The following is a 16,183-nucleotide window of genomic DNA, read 5'->3' as shown; positions in this document are numbered from 1 at the left end:
TGCAACATATCCTGGGTGACAGATGCCTCCAAAGCAAATTCCAGGGATTATAGGGTTCACACACTTTCTGGTGTACTCATGTGACGTGACCAGGAGGGGCCTGCCGCTCAGCTCATGCAGCAAGACTGGTGAAGCGTCACAGTTGGCTTTCAGAGCAACCAGGGAGCATTAAAATTTAGCCAAAGTGTCTAAGTTGTGCCCTGAATCTCTAGAACACAGTAGGCCCACAAAATGCCCTTCAACACCTTAGAGCCATGAACTCTCAAAGACTTAAATATTTTTATGAAAGACATCAAATATACACAAACATGCTACCATACTTCAGAGACACACAGGCATAAATGTATCACCTATAATAAGTGACACCAATTTGAAAGCATTTTTACTGATACTTCAGAGAAGAGATACTGAGAAAATCCTAAGGATCAGAGAATGACAAATGAAAATTAATTGTATAATTTAACTTTAAGATATGTAAAATACCATTTGCACTCTCTTTAATACTTTGCTTTTATTTTTGTTTACAAGAAATTATACATTAATATTTATAAGAGCTTACCAAAAATCCTGAAAGACCTTCATTTTCTCATCTTTATCTTAAAGAACTTAAGTTCTTATTCACCCACCTCAGTTGAAAAATGAGAGGGAGCAGATCATTTTATTCTTAATATTGTTGGAAGAAACCTCAATTCCCATTAATATATTATAGCATACTATGACTAAATAGAAAATGTAATCATTTTCTTAAAATTTTACCAGAATGAGAATGAAGTCAATTCATACCACCACATTAGAGGATCAGTCACCTAACCTCCCACTCTCAAGATGACCAAGAACACTGCATAAGAAGTGATATCTGTGTTGGTAAAATGTTACTAAATGTGCAAGTAAGCTGGGGTCTATATTAATTGAAAACAATCTGATTATAGTGATACATACCATCTTCCTCAACTCCTGGTTGGAAACAATCATGACATTTGGTGGGTCCCCAATGGCAGTGGCAGCTCCCCCAATGTTTGTGAAGATCACTTCTGCAATCAGGACTTGTCTTGGATCAAGGTTGAGCACCTCACACAATCTGTCATAAATGAAGGAAAATGAAAATAGTCCCAGTATTCATATTGTGAGAGGCACATGTGCAACCTAGATATTTTCAAAGCACTTGCAGGTACAAGAAGCATGCACACACACATCCACGGGAAAGGCAAATGCTGAGGGGTAAACAATGGCAACAGTGCTCCAGAGCTCCAGGATAAAGTTGACTCTCAGCACCAGACTTCTCTGAAGGTTAACACACAGTCCATCTGAACCATCCACGTGAAAATACATTCCTGCCTCACCCCCACAGGTCTGGAGGAAGCACTCGGTATACAGGCTCCCTTGGAGGCCCGGAAGTGGCACAGAGGAACGTGTCTTTGCCACCAGGCCCCTCTGAGTCAAGGTGGGGCTGGAGCAGAAAGCACTGCCGCCCACGGCTCACACACACCTGCCAACTTGGCTCCTTACCCACCTTACCTTTTCAAGTACTGAGGCACCATGCTGAATCCTAACAAGGAGTACACACTCTATAGCAATGGCTTTCCACCTTAGCTAAACACTAGATTTGTCTGGGGATCTTGACAGTGTTGCTACCTAGCTCATGACAGAACAACCCCTGGAGATGGGCCTAAGCAGCAGCATTTACAGCTCCCCAACTGGTCCACTGAGCACACAGTTGAGAAAGGCTACTCTAAAGAAAGTTTGGGGGAAAGCTCATGGTGTCTCCTCCACCCCCCCCCCATTACACTGCCCACTTTCTCACAGAAGCGAGGCCTGAGTCGGGATGTTGGCAGCAAGGGGAGCCCCTGCTGCACTCCAGGACCTTTTTTGGCGGGGGTGCCCTTGTGGCATGAGGGATCTTGTTTCCTTATCAGGGAGTGATTCCACGCCCCCTGCAATGGAAGCTCAGAGTCTTAACCACCAGACCACCAGGGAAGTGCCTTGAGGGTCCTTCCTACTATCTCCCAGCTCAGAGTACAGCCAGCAGCTCTTCTGAGCAGGACTGGTCTACAGAGCTCTGCAGAGGTTGAGAAGGGAGTTCAAAAAAGAGGGTCAGGCTCCAATCAGCAGCAGCAGCAGCTCTCAACTAAGGAAGCTCCAGGCTCTGCTTTTAGCAGGAAAAGGATCAGTGTGTACTAATCAAGAACACCAGATTGGGGTGTCTAACCACCCACACACAGACGGTGTGCTGTGCTGAGCTTAGTCGCTCAGTCATGTCCGACTCTTTGCCCATGGACTATAGCCCACCAGGCTCCTCTGTCCAAGGGCAAGAATACTGGAATGAGTATCACCTCCAGGGGATCTTCTCCATCCAGCTCTCCTGCATTGCAGGAGGATTCTTTACTATCTAAACTAGCAGGGAAGCCCAACTCTAAAGACTAATGTTACTCAATCCAGACAGAGGCAGAAGAAATGTGATTAAGCTTAGCAAGTCATAAGGAATATAATAGTATAATATAAACAGTGAATCTGAGCACACCAATACTTTAATCATGAAAGATGTAATTTGTATACTAATAAATGGAATTGCTATTCCCACATAATAGCAATTATAGTGTGAGCACTCACCTAGAGCCAGACATCCTGGAGTGTGAAGTCAACTGGGTCTTAGAAAGCATTACTACAAACAAAGCTAGAGGAAGTGATGGAATACCAGCTGAGCTAGTTCAAATCCTAAAAGATGATGCTGTTAAAGTGCTGCACTCAATAAGCTAGCAAATTTGGAAAATTCAGCAGTGGCCAAAGAACTAGAAAAAGTCAGTTTTCATTCCAATCCCAAAGAAAGGCAATGCCAAAGAATGTTCAAACTACCACACAATTGCACTCAACTCACACACTAGTAAAGTAATGCTCAAATTTTTCCAAGCTAGGCTTCAATAGTACATGAACCAAGAACTTCCAGATGTTCAAGCTGGATTCAGGAAAAAAGCAAAGGAACCAGAGATCAAATTGTCAACATCTGCTGGATCACAGAAAAAGCAAGAGAGTTCCAGAAAAACATCTACTTCTGCTTAGTGACTACACCAAAGCCTTTGACTGTGTGGATCAGAACAAACTACGGAAAATTCCTCAAGAGATAGGAATACCAGACCACCTTACCTACGTCCTGAGAAATCTGTATGCAGGTCAAGAAGCAATAGTTAGAACTGGACATGGAACAACAGACTGGTTCCAAATTGGGAAAGGAGTATGACAAGACTGTATTGTCACTCTGCTTATTTAATTTATATGCAGAGTACATCATGTGAAATGCGGGGTTGGATAAAGCACAAGCCAGAATCAAGATTTTCAAGAGAAATATCAATAACCTCAGATATGCAGATGACACCACCCTTATGGCAGAAAGCGAAGAGGAACTAAAGAGCCTCTTGATTAAAGTGAAAGAGGAGAGTGAACAAGTTGGCTTAAAGTTCAACATTCAGAAAACTAAGATCATGGCATTCGGTCCCGTTACATCATGGCAAATAGATGGGGAAACAAGGGAAACAGTGACAGACTTTATTTTCTTGGCTTCCAAAATCACTGCAGATGGTGACCACAGTCATGAAATTAAATGATGCTTGCTCCTTGGAAGAAAAGCTATGACAAACCTAGACAGTTTATTAAAAGGTAGAGACATTACTTTGCCAATAAAGGTCTGTCTAGTCAAAGCTATGGTTTTTCCAGTAGTCATGTATGGATGGACCATAAAGAAAGCTGAGCACCAAAGAATTGATGCTTTTGAACTGTGATGTTGGAGAAGACTCTTGAGAGTCCCTTGGACTGCAAGGAGATCAAAACAATCAATTCTTAAGGAAATCAGTCCTGAATATTCATTGGAAGGACTGATGCTAAAGTTGAAGCCCAATACTTTGGCCACCTGATGCAAAGAACTGACTCATTGGAAAACACCCTGATGCTGGTGAGAGGGTAACAGGCAGGAAGGCTAGGGGGGTCTCCAAAAGGAGGAAATAGGCTGCAAGTGTCAAATGTTTCTTATCTCTCTGTTAAGCGGCAGGAGGAAACAAACTATGAGTGTCTGATTTTTTTCCCCTTCTCTATACAAAATTAAAAGGAGGCTTCTCTTAAAATTCTATGTTGCCATGACAACACCTGGCTCCACCTGAACTTAACTTTTCTCAAACCTTGAGCTAACCAATGCGTTTTTCTTATGGAAATGCTTTTCTTAAGCTATGTTAATGAACTGTGTATTTACCCTAGACTCTCTCTTCAAGTCTTAAGCAAGTTCTGCTTAAGACTCAGAACCTATAAGGGCTCAAGAAACCTGTATGTTTTACTCATACATTGTTCTCCTAATCTATGTTAATGAAACCATATATTTACTTGGAAACCTGCCTTTCTTCAAGATTCACGTGGATCCTTTTATGGCCTGGGATGATTCACCTGGTGCCAATGTTATCTCAAAATGCATGTTGTGGTTGAGGGGCTTGGTGCCACTCTGAGTTTTGAATCATCTCCTTTCTCTAATTAACAACTCATTGATAGGTATAGACTAGCAGGCGGGCACTCTTTCTGCCCCCTTCTGGTGTCTATGTCAAAAGCTTTCTCTATCTCTTTTATACTTTAATAAAACTTTATTAAATACACAAAAGCTCTGAGTGATCAAGCCTCGTTACTGACCCTGGATTGAATTCTTCTTCTCCAGAGGCCATGAGTCCTGGTGTCTTTCATGGCTCAGCAACAACCTTTCAGTGGGAAAGATTCAAGGTGGGAGGAGAAGGGGATGACAGAGGATGAGATGGTTGGATGGTATCACCGACTCAATGGACATGAGTTTGAGCAAACTCAGGGAGTTGGTGATGGACAGGAAAGCCTGGCATGCTACAGTCCATGGGATAGCAAAGAATCAGACATGACTGTGCAACTGAACTGAACTGATTCTCACATAAAATTACAAAGCCATTTCCTAGCAGAGTGAGGATGTACACAAATTCCAGCAAGGCTGAGACAACCCTCAGCTGTGCAAGCTGTCCAGGGATGCTGAGAATCAGGGTGCCATCATCAGCATGTGTGGTGACTTGCTGGAATCTGGTGCATTGTGAGATGGTTTCAAACCACTGTCAGCAGCAGAGCTGCCCTGGTTGGAGGGAGGTGGGTGTGAACTGCCTCTTGCCCGCTGAGGTGTCCAGGGGCAGGGCTGGTTTTAGCATATGCTTTATTTACCCTCAGAAGAATTATACCTCTGGGTATTAGGAGGCGCTGCACCCCCTGTGCAGCAAAGCTAAATCTAGCATCTTGCCCCTCAAATCCATGCTTGCACATGGGCCATGACAATGCAGCCAGGCTTGCAGAAGCCTGGGCAATGGATTAATTCATAACACTGCAGGCCAATCCACAGGATGCTGCTAACTCTCTGTTCCTCTCTACCCTTCCTTCTCCTCTCCCTTCTCCACATTCTAACTCACTCCTCCTCTGAGGGTCACTACTCTTCCAAACACCAAAGGCATCACCCAGAATTAGTCCTGAGCTCTGGAAGTAGCCCCTTGTTTGTGACACCGAACTTGCCTGTCTCATGCCTCATATGCAGGAGAATCTCTTATCTGGTAGAATCCTCAGAACACTAGCTTGTTTTAAATCCTTTGATGAAACAACCCAGATCAGTGCAGCTGAAGTGAGTTGTCTAAATGTCCTCACTACCTAGCTTCCCAGAAGCCACCAGGTGTACCTGTGACCCTTCTAGAACCAGCCAGCACCAGCACAGGTTGAGTCTAAGCAGGGGAAGACCATGATATGCTAAGAACCATCCTTAAAATAAAGGACATAAAGTCTAGATAAAAGTGTAGGTCCAGGACCTTGGAAGAAGCTGCACAATCGCAGGCTGAAGCCCAAACCCCAGGAGGCCCCAGGCAATCAGTCCCACAAATGAAATGGGTGGAATTAAAAGGAGCAAAATGGAATCAAACTGAATTTCTCTTTCCCAAAGTTACCTTGCAAGGCCTTGCCAGCCCAGGTCACGCAACCCTCCAGTAATCCCACAGGATCCTGCCAGAGCAAGACAGTAGCCCTACCTCCTGCTCTCTGGCTGAGAACCCCATAGAGCCCGTGGAGTAGAACTCCTAGCCCCTGATGCTCCATCCCACAGGACAGAAGTGTTTGAGTGTGCTGATTCCTGTAGGCATTTCTGCAACCACTGCTACTGCCATCACAGCCGTGCAGCCAGAGCCACAGTCCCAGCGGACGTGCAGGTCAGACCCAGTCATGTGGGAGGAGGGCAAGGTCAGACCCAGTCATGTGGGAGGAGGGCAAGGTCAGACCCAATCAAGTGGGAGGAGGGCAAGGTCAGACCCAGTCATGTGGGAGGAGGGCAGGGTCAGACCCAGTCATGTGGGAGGAGGGCAAGGTCAGACCCAATCAAGTGGGAGGAGGGCAAGGTCAGACCCAGTCGTGTGGGAGGAGGGCAAGGTCAGACCCAATCAAGTGGGAGGAGGGCAAGGTCAGACCCAGTCATGTGGGAGGAGGGCAGGGTCAGACCCAGTCATGTGGGAGGAGGGCAAGGTCAGACCCAATCAAGTGGGAGGAGGGCAAGGTCAGACCCAGTCGTGTGGGAGGAGGGCAGCCAGCACACACTGCCATCAGCTGGCCGGATGTCCACACAGGGCCACTTTGCATACCTTATGGTCACGGGAGTGAAGAGGAGCACTGTTGTGACATTGTCCAGGAAGGCAGAAAGGACAGCAGCAATGAGACACAGCATGAAGATCATGGTCCACACTCTTCCTCGGGACAACTGGTATGCCTGGTATGCAATAGAGAACAAGCTAGGATCAATGGTGTCAGAAAACAGATGCAACTTTTCATTAGGGACTCTAAGAACTAAGGGTCTAAGTAAACACTACATGGAGGATTAAAACTTAGACCTACAAACTCCTAAACCTGCCTAGATGAAGCGGTAATGGCTGGATCTGAACTTCTAAATCCATGCAGGCCTACACTCCTGCCCTCCAATTCTCATTTCAGTACCTGAGATGGTCTATCTCTCATAAGGTGACAACCTGTCATGTCTGTATCCTTTTACACACTCCTTTTGGTTGGACAGCCGGGGCTGTGACTTTGGGATTCACCTGACCCTAGAGTCTGCTGATATTTGGGGATCTAGGGGTTGCTTTTAGTACCAAGGTGTTGGGAGGAAGAGACCAGATAGCTACCTGGGAGATGCAAGACAGTGCACAAAATTGGCAAAAATCACACGGTTCTTTCATTCAAAGTATGGAAAGGCTTTGTTAAATAACTAATTTTTTAAAAGAACTTTTCAGTTTCAACTAAAAAAAAAAATTCAAGCCCAGCCCTAGTCTGCCTTAGTCTTTTCCTCCCAACTCTGATGATAGGATCAACACAAATTCTACCAGTCAGAAAATGGTGAGGGATTCCCCAGGGTCCCAATTATAAAAATGAATGCTTATAGGTTCAATGTCATAAAGTAATCATTGAAATTATTTCACCTAAAAGCAGAGTAATCAGAAGCTGATGACTTAAAATATTTAGATCCTCTGAAGTGCAAATAGTTTTGGTGCATAGCTCTCAACCTGCCGATTTGAACATAATCATACAAATATTCAACTTGAATACTAGTCTCCTTGATCCTCTTCTTTGGTTATTTGTTGAGAATCTGAAAGTGATGCTCAAAGACACCTAACTTAGCACAGCAATTATACCCAGGTTTGCAGCAGTGATTTTGAAAAGAAGGACAGAATTTTAAAATATTTGCTTAAAACAGTTTTATTCACTAAATATGGTAGGGAAAAAGTATCAATTGATACATAACTATTAAATGCCACATCATACCTACCTTTACAGCACAATAATCAAAAAATCCAGTTTCTGAAAATATGGCTACTAAGATCATCTATAGGGAAAAGAGAAAAAGGAGACAGAATGTTTCAGAGCACCATCCTGAAATGACATCAGTGACCACTTGCACGCCTGAGCTCTGGCCTCTCTGTGACAGCTACCACCTCCTCAAACTTCTCACTCTTTTGCTGAGTGTGGTCCCTTACTAACTCTCTGAATCAAGCCCCTTACTAGAGGGTTTGCACCTTTAAATTTGTCCAAGAATATGTGCCCAAAGTACATTATCATTCCATCTGAACTTCACAGTAGACATCTGCGTTATAATTACTCTCTGACTTATAGACCAGGAAACTGTCGGGCAGAGAGGGAAAGTGACTTGCTCACAGTCACAAAGCTAGAAACAGGGCAGGAAATAGGATAGAATGTGGCCTTTTGCACCTAAGTGCTCACACAAGCAACAGTTAAAAGTTTTAAGACTTTTAAACTCACTTAAATTACATTTATTTATTTTTTTAAACTGGCTTAAATTTTATAAGAGTAGTTACATTGAAATGAAGACTGCTGGGAGAAATATTAACAACCTCAGAAATGCAGATGATACCACTCTAAAGGCAGAAAGTGACGAGAAACTAAAGCGCTTCTTGGTGAGAGTGTAAGAGGAGAGTGAAAAAACTGGCTTAAATACAACATCCAAAAAACTAAGATCATGGCATCCAGTCCCATCACTTCATGGGAAATAGATAGGGAAAAAGTGGAAATAGTGGCAGACTTTATTTTCTTGGGCTTCAAAATCAGAGGACAGTGACTTCAGCTACAAAATTAAAAGATACTTGCTCCTTGGAAGAAACGCTATGACCAACCTAGACAGCATATTAAAAAGCACAGACATTATTTTACCAACAAAGGTCCATATAGTCAAAGCTATAGTTTTTCCAGTAGTCATGTACAGATGTGAGAACTGGACCATAAAGAAGACTGAGTGCTGAAGAATTGTTGCTTTCTAACTGTAGTGCTGGAGAAGACTCTTCAGAATCCCTTGGACTGCAAGGAGATCAAACCAGTCAATCCTAATGGAAATTAACACTGAATATTCACTGGAAGGACTTATGCTGAAGCTGAAACTCCAATACTTTGGCCACCTGATGCGAAGAAGTGACTCATTGGAAAAGACCCTGATGCTGGGAAAGGCTGAGGGAATGAGGAGAATGGGGCAACAGCAGATGAGATGGCTGGATGGCATCACTGACTCACTGGACATGAATTTGAGCAAACTCCAGGACTTGACGATGGACAGGGAAGCCTGGCATGCTCCATGGAGTTGCAAACAGTCAAACAGAGCCTTGAGCAAAACAATTTATTTAATTCTCTGTACTTCGGTTTTCTCACCTTACTTCTGTATGTCTTATTCCCTTGTAAGGCTGTTGTGATAATTCAATAGAATTATGTAAACTAAAGTACTTTAGAAAATAGTGGGCCCAAAACTGTGTTGCACATAAACAGTGCAAAACAGTACAAATCTCTGCCTTGTCTATAATGACCATCATTGTCCATCCTATCTAAACGGCCACTGTGAGGCAATTTATAGAGTGTGGTGCTTCACACCAATGAGACCTACACATGAATGTGAATGGGTAGGTCCTGTGTGGTCTTCCATTGTTGTCTGCTGCCAGAACCACCCAAGAGAGACTGGAACTCAGGGACTAGGTGAGTGGTCCCATGGGTGGATGACTGGCAAGAAACAGGGTGAAAAAGACAGGGGTCTGGTTATATAGACTGTCTCTGGACCACACACACCCCAAAGTTCTATACAGAACCTTGTTGAACTGATTCCAACCGAGAAAAAATTAAGTCATTCATTGTTAAAAATCCAATATAACTGTATTAAGAAGGTAATTAAATTAAAGTGAAGCCCTAATCCAATATGACTGTTGACCTCATAAGAAGAAGAGAGGAGGACACAGACATACCCAGAGGGAAAATCATGTGAGCACATGAGCGGATGATCATCTATAAGCCTCAGCAGAAACCAACACTGCAGACATCTTGGTCCTGGACTTTAGCCTCCAAACTATGAGGCTCCAAACATTTCTGTTGTTTAAGTCACCCAGTCTGTGGTACTTTATTATGGCAGTCCCAGCAAACTAATACACCAATCATTTAAGCTTTTTTTTAAAACAATTCACCTTCCGTATGCCCAAACCGTATTTACTTTTCAGAACCCTATACAAACGTTAGTTTCTCTATAAAGCCTGGATTCAGAGCATTGGCCTGAATCCCACACTGCACCCACAAAGGAGAGTTACCTTGGATCACACTGAAGCCTAGAGCAGCAGAGCCCTCTATGGTGCCAGAGCAGAGAGAATACTAACGAAGAAATGAGGGTATATATAGAGACCTGCTTTACAAATGGTGAGTCTTCTAGCCCTGAAAGGCAATACCCTCCTTCAGATCACTCAGCCACTGTGGGGTCTGCTCAAGAACACATGAGCCATTCCCACTGCTGTCCAGACCCTTGTCAAATTCCCCTTATTCCAATTAAATCTGTTTATGACTCATGTTCCACACTAACCCACTAGTATGTCTTAAAATTTCCTTCCTACAGGTTGGTTTGGTGACACTCTTCATAGCATGCAGTAGAATGGTCACTTGAAAATATGATAAATTAACAAACTATTACTTAGGGACAATTTCTTCCTTTCTTCCTTTATCCATATAATTAAAGGTACTTTTTCAATCACTGAAAACTTTATATGGTTCATTTATTTAAGATATATCATTTTATATTTTAAGGACAGTAACTCAAAAAACTGCTAAATTTTCTCAATGGCAAGATTATTTCTCTGTTAGAGAGGCCTTAGGCTTTTCCAGCTAACCAACCAGAGCACCAATCACTACATTCCTCATCAGGAGAAATTAGCTAGACCTGCAAACACTTCTCAATCAAGCCCTAACAGTCAGGAAGCACGGTGTCCTTAAGAATTAGCAGTGACAGCAGCAAAAGAGAAACTCCCAGGTTACAGAAAACATGGGACCCAGTCCCACTGGGAGGACTGTCATTACCATGCCGAACAGCAGGGCCAGAGTCTCAAAATCAATCCACTCCACCACATGGGTCAGGCTGGGTCTCTGCAATCAAACAACAAATTAACCAATTAGTCCTGGGTATCATCCTCCTGGTGATAAGCTGTGAACATGTGCACTTTACAGAAAACCCACTCAAAGCCAGAGTCGAAAATCACAAAAATCACACCATCCACTTGCCTTTGAAATCCTATTATATCATTACTGAAAAATAGTCGTGACCCAAAGCATCATAACATCAAAACTATGCACTTGTCAATGGGAAAGGCAGATTTCTTAAGCCCTGTCCCTGTCCCTAAGGGAAGGTAGGATCATGGGGAACTGGGAGCCCAGACTGGGAAGTGAGGGCACTTGGAGAGCCTGGTTGTTGGAAGAGGACTGCACAGTGGTCCAGAGAATTTCCTGTAGCACAAGCCATGTGCCACATCAATTATTTCCAAAATTAAATAACTATTACTACACTACTCCTTAACAATTAATAAAAACAACAGAGGTTTATGTGTAAGTTTTAGGATTCTGGAACATTTTACCCTTAAAGTGTTTGTTTATACCAACTCTAGCCATAAAAAAGAAAAAGAAAAAACAATAAATAACTAACTTAACAAAGTCTCACATATTATTTTTACTCTTTGGTTGACTGACTGGCCTTTAGAAACATTTTTCAGAACACTCTCTGAAATTCTACAGAGTTCTTTCTCAATCCCAAGTTCCATGTGTGGCCACCTTGGTCAGTTCAGCACTGCTCCTCAAACATCCCCAGGCTTTCATCTCCAGAGTATTTTGCCTCTCTTGCTTCTCTACATTCATTCCAATGTCCCTGCAGGGTGAAACACGCTCAGACCCTGAGGGGATAGTATCACCTACCAGACATGCACTTCCAGGGACCTCCTGATATCTGTCCCCAACCTCACTGTGTCCCACCTCTCTGCTCCAGCCAGGATGGCCTCCCCTGGTCTTCAAGGACTGAACATATGGCTGGCTCTAACATTGCTCAGCTGCATGGCCTGAATGAATACTTGACCATCATGAGCCTTTCCTCAGCTAGGATGGAGAATAACACCACTGGGGTGTATGTCATTAAGTCAAATGTTAATTGCTCATCAATGCTATAAAGTTCATTAGTTCATGCCTTTAACAGGAAATGTGAAATAGTATATTAAAAACTAACCAGCTAACATCTAACTATTGGACTGTCTTTGAAGCTGACATTCTATCAAATGCTAAGCCTTTGACTCAAAATGTTACAACTTACATCACCAATCACAGCCAGTGCTGCTAAAGCTGAAAGAGACCCCAACATGGCTGCTAGTGTTCTGTGAACAATCTGGAAAGAAGCATAGAACATTACTTTACTCTAACCCACAGGATTTTAGAACACACAGAAACCTGTATTGGTCTAAGTATCTGTGAAGATTGGCCATTCTATACCATACCTATTGAAAGTGAAAGTGAAAGTTGCTCAGTTGTGTCTGACTCTTTGAGAGCCCATGGACTACACAATCCATGGAATTCTCCAGGCCAGAATAGTGGAGTGGTAGCCATGCCCTTCTCCAGGGGATTTTGCCAACCCAGAGATCAAACCCAGGTCTCCCACTGATTCTTCCAATGCAAGAACATGGTGTATCTCTTCACCTGTCCATGTTCTTTGATTTCTTTTATCCGTGTCTTATAGCTTTTTGCATACAGGTCTTTTGTCTCTTTAAGTAGGTTCATTCTTAGATATTTTATACTATTTGTTGTGGTGGTGAGTGGGATTGTTTCCTTAATTTCTCTTTTTTATTTTTTCATTGTTAGTGTATTAGAATGCAAGGGGTTTCTGTGTATTAATTTTGTGATTATAAAATCACCGCAACAAAAACCTTGGGCTCTACGTCTCAAGCAGCCTGCCCTTAAACAATACCACTGGAGGGGGGAGGAGCCAAGATGGCGGAGGAGTAGGACGGGGAGACCACTTTCTCTCCTATAAATTCATCAAAAGAATAACTGAACGCAGAGCAAACTTCGCAAAACAACTTCGGATCGCTAGCTGAGGTCATCAGGCGCCCAGAAAAGCAGCCCATTGTCTTCAAAAGGAGGTAGGACAAAATATAAAAGATAAAAAGTGAGACAAAAGAGCTAAGGACAGAGATCCATCCCGGGAGCTCTTAGGCGGCATTGCTTGGGGTAGGGTCCGGCCCGAGTGCCCTGAGGACAATCGGAGGGAACTTCTGTGAGTTGCCAACTTGAACTGTGGGAGACCAAAAGAGAGAGTAAATTAACCGGCCCGAACACACTGCCGGCCGTTCGCAGAACAAAGAGACCGAGAGGGTCCAGAGAGGAGCTCGCAGGCTGCGGACCCGCCCAGCCCCGCCGGAGGCAGGAGGCAGGGGGGAGGGGAAGGTCGCGGCGAGACACAGGGCGCAGGCACCCGACCGGCGCGGGCGGGGACTGGGGCTGGGGACGCGGAGGGCGGAAGGCGCGCGCGCCCGACTGGCGCCAGCGGAAACTGAGACTGGGTCCGCGGAAGGGAGGGGGCGCGCCACACCTGGGTAGAGTGCGCCCACCAAGCCCCTGGCTGCCTGGACCGCTCTGACGGGGAAGGCACAGAGAGCAGGCGCAGCTTTTCCTTCCGCGCTTTTGTGGAACACCTGAGGGCTGGAACCTCGCGCAGCGCGGGGCGCGCTCCATATAGAACAGCCGGGAGCCTGAGCAGCACAGACGGAGAAAGCAGCATCAGCCCCTCCCGGCAGCCCCAGCCCATCCCCGCGGCGCAAGCCCGTCCCCATAGCGCCAGCCACTCCCGGCAGCGCAAGCCCCTCCCTGCCCCGCAGAGCGACGGAACTAGCTACCTGAATAAGGGTCCACCTCCGCCCGCCTGTGTCAGGGCGGAAATGAGGCTCTGAAGAGACCGGCAAACAGAAGCCAAATAAACGAAGGGAACCGCTTCAGAAGGGACTGGTGCAACAGATTAAAATCCCTCTAGGAAACACTGACTACACCGGAGGGGCCTGTAGATATCGAGAAGCGTAAGCTGGAACGAGGAGCTATCAGAAACTGAGCCGAACCCACACTGACCGCAACAGCTCCAGAGAAACTCCTAGATGTAATTTTACTTTTTTCTCATTTTTTTTTCTTTTTTTTCTTTTTTTCTTTTTTTTCTTTTTTCTTTCTTTTCTTTTATTTTCCTTTAAAATCCCCTATTACTCCCCCATTACTCCTTAACTTTCATTTCCACAGACTTTTACGATTTTTTTAATTAGGGGGGAAAAAAAAATTTTTTTTTTCTTTTTTTCTTTTTCTTTCTTTCTTTTTCTTTTTTTTCTTTCCTTTTTCTCTTCTATTTTCTATTTTTCTTTTCCTCTTATTTCTTTTAAAGTCCTCTAGTACTCCTCTACTACTCCTTAATTTTCATTTTCAATACACTATAACCTTACAAAAAAAAAAAAAGAGAGAAGCCCTATTTTTAAACCGAAGATTATTCTCTCCCAATCTTGACTCTCTGTTTTCTACCTCAGAACACCTCTATTTCCTCCTTTCCCCTTCTCTTCCCAATCCAATTCTGTGAATCCTTGTAGGTGACTGGGCTACGGAGAACACTCTGGGAACAGACAGCTGCGTAGATCTGTCTCTCTCCTCTTGAGTCCCCCTTTTTCTCCTCCTGTTCATCTCTATCTCCCTCCTCCCTCTCCTCTTCTTCATGTAACTCTGTGAACCTCTCTGGGTGTCCCTAACGGGGGAGAATCTTTTAGCCATTAACCTAGAAGTTTTCTTATCTGTGCTGTACAGTTGGAGAAGTCCTGAGACTACAGGAAGAATAAAACTGAAATCCAGAGGCAGGAAACTTAAGCCCAAAACCTGAGAACACCAGAAAACTCCTGACTACATGGAACTTTAAGTAATAAGTGACCGTCCAAAAGCCTCCATACCTACACTGAAACCAACCACCACCCAAGAGCCAATAAGTTTTAGAGCAAGACATACCATGCAAATTCTCCAGCAACGCAGGAACATAGCCCTGAACATCAACATACAGGCTGCCCAAGGACACACCTAACACACAGACCCATCTCAAAACTCATTACTGGGCACTCCATTGCTCTCCAAAGAAAAGAAATCAAGTTCCACGCACCAGAACACTGACGCAAGCTCCCCTAACCAGGAAATCTTGACAAGCCAATCGTCTAACCCCACCCACTGGGTTAATCCTCCACAATAAAAAGGAACCACAGACCTCCAGAATACAGAAAGCCCACTCCAGATACAGCAATCTAAACAAGATGAAAAGGCAAAGAAATACCCAACAGGTAAAGGAACATGAAAATATGCCCACCAAGTCAAACAAAAGGGAGAGATAGGGAATCAACCGGGAAAAGAATTAGGAATAATGATAATAAAATGATCAAATCTTGAAAACAAATGGAGATACAATAAGCCTGGAACAAAGATTGAAAAATTCAAGAACTGTTAATAAACACCAGAAGAAAATATAAATAAGAGTCAATTTAAAATAATGAAAATGAGAATGAGGATCAAAAACCTTGGAGCGGAACCAAGAGTAAAACGGAGGCAGAAGATAGGATAAGTGAGGTAGAAGATAAAATGGTGGAAATAAATGAAGCAGAGAGGAAAAAGAAAAAAGGATCAAAAGAAATGAGGACAACCTCAGGGACCTCTGGGACACTGTGAAACGCCCCAACATTCGAATCATAGGAGTTCCAGAAGAAGAAGACAAAAAGAAAGGCCATGAGAAAAATACTCGAGGAGATAATAGCTGAAAACTTCCCTAAAATGGGGAAGGAAATAGCCACCCAAGTCCAAGAAACCCAGAGAGTCCCAAACAGGATAAACCGAAGGCGAAACACCCCAAGACACATATTAATCAAATTAACAAAGATCAAACACAAAGAACAAATATTAAAAGCAGCAAGGGAAAAACAACGAAATAACCACAAAGGGATGAACCATAAAGGGAGGAACAGCTGATCTATCAATAGAAACCCTTCAGGCCAGAAGGGAATGGCAGGACATACTTAGAGTAATGAAGAGAATAACCTACAACCTAGATTACTGTATCCAGCAAGGATCTCATTCAGATATGAAGGAGAATTCAAAAACTTTACAGATAAGCAAAAGCTGAGAGAATTCAGCACCACCAAACCAGCTCTTCAACAAATGCTAAAGGATCTTCTCTAGACAGGAAATGCAGAAAGGTTGTATAAACGTGAACCCAAAACAACAAAGTAAATGGCAATGGGACCACACCTATCAATAATTACCTAAATGTAAATGGGTGGAA

The 16,183-nt window shown here is 43.7% G+C and overlaps 1 protein-coding gene across 1 annotated transcript in view; it reads right to left on the bottom strand.

Moving 5' to 3' along the window:
* Positions 1 to 16,183, bottom strand: part of OCA2 (OCA2 melanosomal transmembrane protein) — a 124,386-nt gene that overhangs the window by 54,748 nt on the left and 53,455 nt on the right. The window contains exons 10-14 of the mRNA XM_043487769.1: positions 12,161 to 12,232; positions 10,888 to 10,953; positions 7,826 to 7,882; positions 6,651 to 6,775; positions 807 to 1,078 (exon numbers count right to left, since the gene is read on the bottom strand). Coding sequence (XP_043343704.1) covers positions 807 to 1,078; positions 6,651 to 6,775; positions 7,826 to 7,882; positions 10,888 to 10,953; positions 12,161 to 12,232 — 592 coding nt within the window. The remainder of the gene's footprint in view (positions 1 to 806; positions 1,079 to 6,650; positions 6,776 to 7,825; positions 7,883 to 10,887; positions 10,954 to 12,160; positions 12,233 to 16,183) is intronic.

Source organism: Cervus canadensis, chromosome 15, assembly GCF_019320065.1.
Source record: "Cervus canadensis isolate Bull #8, Minnesota chromosome 15, ASM1932006v1, whole genome shotgun sequence".
Taxonomy (NCBI): Eukaryota; Metazoa; Chordata; class Mammalia; order Artiodactyla; family Cervidae; genus Cervus; species Cervus canadensis.
Note: the sequence above shows the minus strand (reverse complement) of the source record. Positions and strands in the feature narration are given on the sequence as shown.